Source organism: Caloenas nicobarica, chromosome 6 (genome assembly GCF_036013445.1).
Source record: "Caloenas nicobarica isolate bCalNic1 chromosome 6, bCalNic1.hap1, whole genome shotgun sequence".
NCBI classification, from domain to species: Eukaryota; Metazoa; Chordata; class Aves; order Columbiformes; family Columbidae; genus Caloenas; species Caloenas nicobarica.
In genome coordinates, this window is record NC_088250.1 from 15,920,003 (window position 1) to 15,930,851 (window position 10,849).

Sequence of the window (10,849 nt, forward strand, 5' to 3'; positions counted from 1 at the left end):
AGACGCCCATTACCTCATTATATCCATTTATATTCTAGTAAAAACACACAAATTACTTTGATATTATTAAAAAAACTCCTGACTATCAACTGTTCCAAGAATCGACATAAATATTTAACGGGACGTGAAAATAAACACATTTTTAGACTATAGGGAGCGCAACAGTTCCCCCTACCGACCGCAACACAAACACAAACCCGCCCACCTCTCTGGCAAATGCTTCCAGAACTGTTTTGCCTTACAAAAAGCACGTCATAAAACGCGTCTTTCAAGTGCGTTAAGAGAGAACGGCGGAGTGCCGAAAAAAAAGAACGAAACTGGGTGAGGAGCCGACCCTTCATTTTCTGAAAAGATCCTACGGATAACGGAAAGTAAAAATACCAGCGAGGCGCCGAGCACGCTCCTGGCTGTGCAAGCCCAACGCTGCGACACGCTGCAGAGGAGCCGCGAAGCCCGCCGGAGCCTGGGCTGGGCACAGCGGCGGCGGCAGAGACCGGACCGCCTCAGGGGTCGGGAGCGGCGGGCTGGGGCCGCGCCTGCCCCCGCTCGGCCGTGCCCGGCGGCCGGACCCCTGAGGCGGCCGGGATTCCGCGAGCCGCGGCGGCGCCTCTGGAAATGGCGGCCGTGCCGTTGCCATGGGGACCGGCCCGCGAGGCGGCTGCGGCGGTTGCGGCCGTTGGGCGCGAGCTGCTCGCGCGCGGGCCGCAGCCATGCGGCGGGCGGGCGGCAGCGCCGAGCTGAGGCGGCAGCAGGAGCGGGCGCTGCGCGGCACCATGCGCGTCGTGCGGGAGTTGGGGCCCACCGCCTTCCTGCTGCAGGAGGACGGCCGCGACGGGCCGCCGCTGCGGGTGCGGGGGGACGCCGCGGGGCCGTGCCCGAGCTGGGCCGAGCTGGCGCTGCCCGGCTGCTAGCCCGGAGCCCGGGACTGTGGGTTTGGCTCTGACGGACGGTTCTCGCTGTCTGTGGCAGGTGCTGCTGGGAGCGCCGCACTCCTGCACCTGCGCCGCCTTCCGCGCGGGAACGGGCCTCTGCGCGCACCTCTGCTGGTGAGGCGGGCGGGGCGGCGGCGGGAAGGTGTGGCTGTCACATAAACGGGTGGCAAAGAGACGCACACAGGATCCTGTTCAGACTTCACAGGAAACCCACGCAGCTTCCACCGAAGCCCCTGATGCGCTCCAAAGGGAGCCACAACCCACGGCCCTGACATGAGGTGTCACGCAGAAATCATTGACAGAGTTCTCTCCTCCCTCTTAGAGATGTATTACTTACCCCAGCATTTGAAAGGCTGAATCAAATTCCACTAAACCAACAAAAAAAATTTTTTTGACGTTGTGGCGTTTTTCGTTTCATTGGTGGGGGTTTTTTTTGGTTTAGTTTTTTTTTGGGGGGGTGTTGTTGGTTTTGTCTGGTTTTTAGTCTAGTGAGTGGAACCAGGTCACTGGAGAAATCAAACAAGCCCTAGAAGTGACAGGAATATGAGCTAGGAGTGTGACCACCCCCTTGATTTAATTTTTTTTAAAATTTAAATTTATTAAACTGAATTTACTACAGTATTATTACTCAGCTTCTCTCATCTAATCACACAATACTTTCTCTGTAAGACTGTGTAAGACAGGTAGATGGCTGCTCCATTTAAATGGTAAAGTTAAACTGACATAAATAACTTTACATTGATGTTTTAACATACCAGATTTTGATTATAAATTGTAGGATATTGCTGAAAAAGTATCGATTACCAAGAGATCATGAATGTAAGTATTAGCCTCTCTTTTGTGCCTTGCATGTAGAGCTTATAAACTTTAAATGCATGAAGTAATGTCCTTCAGAGTTTTGATAAATTTTTTTCTACATCCCTTCTTGTTCCTCTCCCTCCTTCACTTTAAAAAAAAAAAAAAAGCTCTTTCAGGCATTTTCCAGTTTTTTCTTTTTTTTTTTGGATACAGAACACTTTGTGTCTTATCATTGATTAAAACTGCAGTTTGAAAAAAAATGAAAACACTGAAAAAGCAACAATTTCAAATAAATACAGTAAAAGCTATTAGTTTATAAAAAACTTGTTAATCCAGTGCTCTCAAGATACTCTTAGTGGGTAGACACTGGCAAAATCGTTGCTTCATTTAATAAAAAATTAGCTATAGAACTACAGTTCATCTTTTATCACTTGTGTACTGAGTCCTTCAGCATAAACTAATGTAACTGCAATGGCTTTTCTAGCTTAGGGCAACATTTCTACTTTGACATCATCTTAACTGTAGTACGTCATGAATGCTTCAGCTGTCATGGAGAGTGCCCCTCAAATTTGTGGGCATGTGAAGAAAGTAAGCTGTCTAAAATTTAATCCTTTGCTGATTTTGACATTTGTGGCTTTCTGTCAGCAAAACCACAAAGCTTTCTAATACAGAGGGTATCATCTGTATAGCCAGTTTAACTTTCTGACATGAGTCAAGATTTCAGGCTATTATAAACCAGATTCTCAACTGGTTTGTTAGATTTCCTTTCCTAGAACTCAAGGAACTCAAATAACACAAACAGCATAAACATCCCACAAAACAATTAGATTGAAGATCTTTTCCCAAGTAGTAACAAAGCAGCTAAATACAAACCAACCTTAAAGAATGGCCACAATTCTCATTACTTTTAAAAAAGTATTTACATACAAACCCAAACCTCTTGTGCCTAGTCAGAACCTAGCTTTTTAAAAATATTTTTCTCTCTGAAAGAGATTTTAGAACAGTTTACTTTCTGAAGTTTTGTATAGGCAAAATAATTTCAGTAGAAAGCTGGTTTTTATCTCATCACTAGACTTTGTAACTAGTTTCTGGCTATGGAATAAAGTGACATGTTCTATCAGAACTGTGCCCAGAGTTTCAGAGAACAGATTAATTTGGCAAAGCTGATTGTTAGCAAAGGAATTTCCTACCTTGCATCACCTTCTCCTTGCAAAAATAAGGAAACTTCAAGGAAGGTCCTTCAGTGTTTTACTGAAGTGCCAGTATTTGGTTACGAGATTAGACTCTTGAATGAGAAGCAAAATATATTAAATTTGCAAGCACCATTAATTATACAAAGGAAATAATGTTTACTTCTTTATTATTCCATGTTTCAAAAGATGCTGAAAAGCTTAATTCTTTGGGGTTTAGAAAACATTTTTAGTTTTTTTTGTTTGGTTGGTGTTTTTTGGTTTTGTTTTTTAGTGTGGTTTTTTGGTTGGTTTTTGTGTTTGGGGGGGTTGTTTGGTTGTTTTTGTTGTTTTGGTTTGGTTTTTACTCTGACTTAAACATATCTATAAAGGCCTTTTGGGATGAAGCGCTGTTTTGATCAATACATTTAGTGAACCAAATTTAACCTGTAGAAAAATTACGGAAAACTTCACAGTTAAGAAACATTTTGGATTAATTTTTTGCCTTGGACACCGTTTTAGACAAGAACTTGCATGAGCAATATTGTTAACAGTTTCTGTGCAAGTTATAAGAAGCAATTCACAACATTTTTTGGAGCCAAAACATACTCCATAGATTTGACAGAGGGAGTACCTACTGCATTTCATAGGTGGAGAACTACTACAAGTGAGCTAAGTGCAAGTACTGCCAAGTCACTTTTAATTTCTGTGTTTACTTTTGCTAGATGCTTCTAAGTTGGGTCTTCTGGAAAGAGAAATTGAGGATGTGCTTCAGCGATTGCATCAAGAACGAACACAGAATCCAGAGGAAACTCTCTTCTCACAAACATTACACCAGGAGAGCGATAGATGCATTGATCAGAAAGAAATTGATGAAGAGGATGTTTGTCCCATTTGTCAGGAGGAGTTATTAAAGAAAATGCTCCCCATCACTTACTGCAGGTTAAGTATACAATTTGTTCTTTGCCTTGGTACATTTCTAATCATAGAAGAAATGTTACAAGATCTGCTAATATAGCTAGCTTCAATAAACAAGGAAAAATACCTGACAGTTGTTAAAGCCCTTTTCCAATCTGGAAAATTCAGCAATCCTACAAGTTAAAATGTGGGTGGATGGGAAGGAGGAAAAGGGAATACTACATAGTTTAGCTGTGTGTTTTTTCCTATGTGCTTATGGAGAGATTACAGCAATTGTCATTCATTTTCTGTAGATACAGCTGTGGTAACAACGTTCACATAAAATGTATGAAAATTTGGGCTGACTACCAAGATGAACTGGAGAATGACTCTGTAGTGAAGTGTCCACTTTGCAGAGAAAAGTTTGCACCTCTAAAGATCATTCTGGAAGAATTTAGAAACTCTAATCAACTTGTGACTGCAACAGAGAAAACCAGACTGGATAGGCACCTTGGAATCCCGTGTAATAACTGCAAAGTATTTCCAATTGTAGGAAAGTGCTACAAGTAAGTATTATTAAACCAAAATTTTGAGTCGAGTGCTATGTCCTTGAGTATACCTTACAGCTTGTTGCTTATTTCTCTGTCTTTATTATAAGTATTTGATTTCACCTATAGAGTAGACAGTATCTGCTTTGTAAACAAATACACATTAATGGCAAATGAAGCAAAGTTTTTTCTTTTTAAACTTGCTTTTGGTGCAATACATCTCCAAACAATTCTGTAGTACCTATCTGGGATTGTCTTTTTCCAAATAATAAATTTAGCTACTACTTTATGATAAAGTGTTAACTGTTTCTTAACCAAGCTCCTTATTCTGTTGATGTGTTTTTGTTTTTCCTTCTAGGTGCACTGAGTGTGTTGAGTATCACCTATGTCATGAATGTTTCACTGGCTTTTGCCATTCTCCACATGTTTTTATTTTTAGACAGGTACCAAACAAGTTTTCTGGTTCGTATCCTACCTTGAGCTACACAATATTAATTAATTGCAATTCTCCTTATACAAATCCTGCAGACCTTGCATTGAATTAGACTTCTTTAGCTACAAGCTAAGCAGCTACAGAAAGATACTGAGATAAACAAAAATAACACCATAGAGCTGCCTGTATGTGTTGCACCATGGCACCCTGATAGGGACATCAGATGCAAATCCATCCAAGCTTACTTGCCTTTCTCATTTCTTTGTGTAGATAAGCCCTTGCAGTTGACCACGGGATGCAAAAAAAGGGCCATAGTAACCAACATAAAATGAGAAGATTTTGGAGGTTGCTTGAACTCTGCTTGTCCAGGGCATAGACGTAATGAATCACTGCCAGAATCTTCCCCAAGTAAATCTAACTATACCTTATTAACTTCTCAGCTGTATTATCCAGGATAGCAATCGCCTTCTGTAGGAGGCATACCTGAGACTATTACAGGCTTTGGGAAGTTCTGTCAGCATGTGTTGTTTTGGTTTTTTCCAAATAAGTGCCAAAAGAAATTTGCTAAGAGTCCAGGCCTACAACTAGAACACAGAAACCACAAAATTAAGGAGCTGTGAAAATGAGTATGTGCGGTTCTACAGCTGGTTCTTTTATATCATTAATTCACCATGTAGAATCCAAGCAGTTGGGGAAAAAAACCCAGTGAATTCAGATTATCATAAAAACCATTAATGGATATGCTTATGTTTTTGAAGTCAATTTTGCTGCCACTTTGTCTCTAGATTTCGAGAAATATCAGCATTTCAAGATTGAGAGAGAAGGTCTCCAAGTCCTAGTTGAAGACTACAAGTAGACATTCTTTGTTCCAGGCTTTACAAAAGTCTGAATAAGACATTTAACTTAAGATGGTTAGTTGTATTCACCACATGAAAAATAGGAAACAGATTTGTTGAATTGTTCTGAGTTCCTCTTTTCATCTTTTACACAAGTGTTTATTCTCTCTATCTTGAGTCAATTTGTCTGAATTACTTTTGCACATTACAGAAGAGAAATAAGAAATGGAGAGCTCTTCAACAGCTGTCAGAATTATCAGCCCAAAGAGGAACATTTAAAAGCTTTAACCCAGAAAATAATTCTAAAGAAGAGATATTATGTCCTCAGGAGAAGTAAGATGCTTGTCTTTTTCCATACTATCTATTATGACAAACATGTAATATTCTTTTAATGGTTTTACTTTAAAAGTATCTGAAAAAAAGGCAATAAAAATATTTTGAATAAGAACATTCAGTAATTAATACTTCTAATAAAGCAAGAAGACATATTAAGAGTCAAAATTTAATATACCTAGAAAACTAAGTAATTCTCTTAATGTAGTTTAGAAACTCATAGTAAGTAAGAAGCTACTGAAAAGAATGACTGAGATACTTATTCAAACATTAATCACTTCTCATTAAAAACTAGAATATCAGTTATTACCCAAACCAGACTACCAGATTATGTTTAGAGTCTAAGATAGAGCTCCAAGATAGAGCAAGGTACAATCCAACATAATTTCAAAAATAAGGTAGCTTTGCAAAAGACCACAATATCACAATATTTATGTTATGAATTCTGAGCTTAGGTTTCAGAAGGCTGTGAAAACTTTTCTACCTTTTGTTCAGAGACATTAATGTAGAAATTATTGTGTAAAATTCAACGGTTTACATTATGCAACTGTTCAGGCTACATGAACGTCCAGGTTATTTTTCTGGGAGGTGTGTGTGTCTGTTTATGACTGTCACAGTAAGATCAACATCGCTGGAATGATTTTCACAGTAGGTCTGGTTTAATAAACTGGTTAGCCCACCCAATAATTTAAGGTACTATTGAACTTCTCTCAAAAGACATCCTGAAGCATTCGGCTTTAGTTGCTGTTTCTCCGAATTTACTGGGTTTTGTTTGTTTTCTTTTAGGACTAGTTGTACACCAAAGAACATCGTAAAATCTTTACCCATCATTTTAATTAGCAAACATAGTAATTTACTTTCCCCGGGTATGCAGTGTAGACTTTGTCTGAAGAGCTTTCAACTCGGTCAGCATGTAAGACTCCTACCGTGTAATCACAAGGTAAGAGAAAAAAAGGTGTTCTAAACATTGAAGAGCCAAATCTTCACATAGCCTGGGAGCTTGTGGCACATTGGACTTTCTGACGCCGACACCTTCCAGCACATGGTGGACTGGAACCCTGAAGGTGCCACTGATAAGAGTGTTCAGGTCTCTGGTCCGAAAGTTTGGATCCTTGCTTAACTGTGTGTCTCAGCCTGAACATCGGCTCTAAGGCACAGGAAGCACAATGGTTAGAAATGGCAGCTATAATCATTTTTACAAATCAACGGCAAGGAGCAGCATAATGAAATGGTCTGACACATAATCCTCTGCGAGTAATGAATCAGATTGTTCCTACAGCCTGCATTCTTATTCTTGGAGCTTAGGTGACGTAAATAACGCCAGAAACAAAAGTTGCATCAGGGATATCTATGTTTTATGGGCATTACTGACAATTCAAACACTCTTCACTGTTATCTACTGTTACTGATGTTTACTTCTCTACAGACAAATTCTGAATATTGTGGTACTTTTCTTTAGGAGCCCGGTGCACTATTCATATTCTTGCAATTCTGGTACATTCTGCGAGAACTTTGTAGCCTGTCTCTGAGTAGGTTACCTTGACCAAACTTAAATTAAAAAAAAAAATTAACCAGATTATTTTGCAAAGATTTAGACCCTCTGGGATATTGAAATGCTGAAATGTTGCCTACTCAGGTTTACTAGTTTATCAGCTGACGCCAAAATAACCAGGTTCTTTCTATGCTTCTTAATCAGTGGCGGTTAGCACCTTCCCAGTATTTGATAGGCACATTTACAACCTCTGAGCAGTTTATAATTTCAAACACTTTGCGGCAGAGCTTTGATCTGTCTCAGTTTACTTTTTGCAAAAAGGAGCTGAGTTTGCATGAAAGTAGGGGAGCTTTTTGCAATCCTGCAGCCAGTTTCATAATTTGGAAATCCATATTACTCAGCCAACCTGTGAAGTTCATCTTTGCTGGTTTGTACCAGCACCCTTAACCGAGTTCATGGAACGTAGCCCTTTTCAGATTTATTTTACTCAAGCTAGCTTACCTCACCAGCAGTATTTCTTCACTGATGACAGGACAGTAGTAATAGAAATTCAAACTACTTGCTCACTTTTTAGGATCTTGGTTGCAGTCTCAGCAGTTAATGACCTTTAGGTCCAGAAGCGACACGGAACCAAATCAAAAGGGGAATTAAGCTGAAAGGGAAGGCTAGCAGAGTCAGCACTGATTCCTTATAGCAGTGAATATATGTGTAATTATGTTACGGTTAAGTAACTTGATATTTTCAGTACCTTTAAAAAGGGGATTTAAATATTCAGTTTACAGCAGTCAGTAAAATTTTAACTTTCTTTAGCTTGCCAGTTCCCAAAACTTAGAATCTGTTTGTTCTATACATAAGCAACACAGCCGTTTAGCGACATTCCTGGGGGTTTGCACTCCTAACATCAGAGGCTTCTCTGAATTACTGTTATATGCAAGAACAATTGATTAGTCCATATTTAGTTAAGACATATTATGCAACAGCTGACCTTCCTGTCTTTTAAGTTTCATAGGGAATGCATTGACAGTTGGCTACTGCAGCAAAGAAACACGTGTCCTATTGATGAATATGTTGTATACAATCCTCTGACTTGGAAGGATAAGCCAGCCAACCACGGAAACTACCCAACAGGCTGTCACCCAGATCTGAGCCAACCTGCAAAGCAAGTGGAACCAGAAATGTGTGTATCTGGAAGTGGATTATTTCTCAAGCAAATACCATCTAAAAATGCATCAGCAGGTTCTCAAAGTAGCTTCAGAAAACTTTCTAACAAAGATATGCTGAAGTCCCAAAAGGATTTAAGATTTTTTAGCAACCTCCATTTAGAAGAATCTGATCGAAACAGCAGTAGAAATCCAAGTTGTTTTTCCAGGCATAGTGAAGATTACTCTCTAAGCTCTTTTGAAACAGCATTTTCTGGTAAGGCCAGTACTATTAGAAAGGATGACATTCATAATGCTTTGAGAAACCAGCATCAGTTTGACTGTGGCAAAACAAACAAAATAGTTACTTTTAAAAAAGATGGCAGTAATAATTCCACAATTCTAAGATATCCCAGGGAGCTGAATTTTGAAATCAATTTGTGCACACCAAGCCATTCCTCAAAAAAGGATAATAAGCATGTAGGAAACACCAGTCATCAACAGAGGCTCCTAACAAGACCACAACTTAAACGTAATCATCTGAACTTTAAAACAAGAAAAATAGATGTGTTATTGGAAGGAATTACACTGCATATGAGCTCATGATTGTCTCATTTTAGATGACATAGCTATATTCTTATTTTTATACTCCACACACAAGAATTCTTAGAGACCAAAAAACAAATAAGTGAGTAATCGGATGTCATCAACTCTTAAGTACTACACAAATTAACTCTGTGCTGTGCAATACTGTGAGAAATGTTCATATTATGTCTTCTCGAATAAACAGAGGAACTGATTTGGCTGGTGTAGATGTATTTCAGAACATAGCCACGTATTTGTAAAATTGTAGCTATTTCTTATTTGCAAGTTTTTAGCCTTCAGTCAAGCAAATTACTCAAATGTAAAATGCAGAAAGCTTTATATTCTTGAAAGACCAGTTAGGTAATGGTTCTTATTCAGGGGTGTAATAAATTAAGCCAGATTCATTTTAACATTATTGCTGAACAAAATTACATCAAATGTGCTATTTTCAAACGTACAATAGTAAAAACCTATTCATAGTATCAGGTACGTTCTGTAAGATCTGCTATGGTTTCCTGGTAGTAATGCTCAAAAGAGGAGCTAAGCCTCCAAATAATATACAGGAACCTTAGCCATTTTCAATCATGTACAGATGGTCAAGCCGAAGAATTCCCAAATCTAATAATTATTTCCTATACGGTAATAAATAAATGTAAATTTTAGTAATTTTAGTTTTGTTTGAGCTCTAGATTTCAAATAAGTCTAATGAGGATTTAAACCTCGATACCTGCAATAAATGTAAATATAAAGCCTGACTGAATGAGAAATACTTTTATTTCAACCCAGCTGCCAGCTGTTGATTAAACTGAACAAAAAGAGATGTATGATAAGAACCTGCCATTTTTGAAGATTTACTCCAAGAATCTAAGAAAAATGAGAACATTTTGTTGAAACTTAGCCAGATTTGTGACTTGACTTTTTCCAATTATCTTATGTTTTAACAGAAATAAAAATGTGATAGCACATCTAATACCGTATTTAGAACAAACATAACAATATCATCTACTCACACATTCTTTAATTCTTATTTAAATGAGTAATCTGTATAGTTTGGATTTTGTGTTTTCTATGATGACATAGAACAAGTTGAACTTCAGTCAATTTTGATATAAGTATTTGCATTTACAGATCAGCTGATGACCAGATATCCAATTTTTATATGAAAGTGAAATATGACAGAAAACACCGTTCTCTTGTTGAATTGGAAATAAAATTCCAGAGATTTCTTTAGCTTCCTGTAGAAAGGAAATTCACTCCATCTATTTTAAAGTATCCAATGGATTTGCAATGGTTAAAAAAATTGCTTCTCAGGAAGGTTTAAAATAAAAAAGTTCTTCTGTGAGACTAAGAAGAAAACCAGTAGTTTACTAGAAGACTGTAGCTTCTTAGAGCGTTAAAGGAGTGATCACAGAACACACGCAAGTGCCCCCCACGGCAGGAAAACTTTCACAATGTGCTTGCCTGCAGTCTTGCAGGTTTTCTGAACAATGGTGACAATACCGAAATGTGGCTTTTGTGAAGCTGAGAAAAAAAAAAAAAAGCCGTGGAGAAATACTAGTGTTTTAAATTAAGTTAAAAATAGGACATTACACCTTGAAGTTTAGCTTAAGCTCTTCTGTATCAAAATATTGTCTTGTTCTTCTACCTGGATTTAAGTATTTGAGCTTAATTGTACCTGGAATCGATG

The 10,849-nt window shown here is 38.5% G+C and overlaps 1 protein-coding gene across 1 annotated transcript; it reads left to right on the forward strand.

Moving 5' to 3' along the window:
* Nucleotides 1-640: 640 nt before the first annotated feature.
* Nucleotides 641-10,131, forward strand: ZSWIM2 (zinc finger SWIM-type containing 2). Its single transcript, XM_065637785.1, has 9 exons — nt 641-848; nt 970-1,046; nt 1,711-1,751; nt 3,625-3,841; nt 4,111-4,362; nt 4,703-4,787; nt 5,825-5,946; nt 6,733-6,886; nt 8,440-10,131. Exons 1-9 carry the CDS (start codon nt 711-713, stop codon nt 9,181-9,183), a joined length of 1,830 nt encoding a protein of 609 aa, XP_065493857.1. The 5' UTR covers nt 641-710; the 3' UTR covers nt 9,184-10,131.
* The last annotated feature ends 718 nt before the right edge of the window (nt 10,132-10,849 follow it).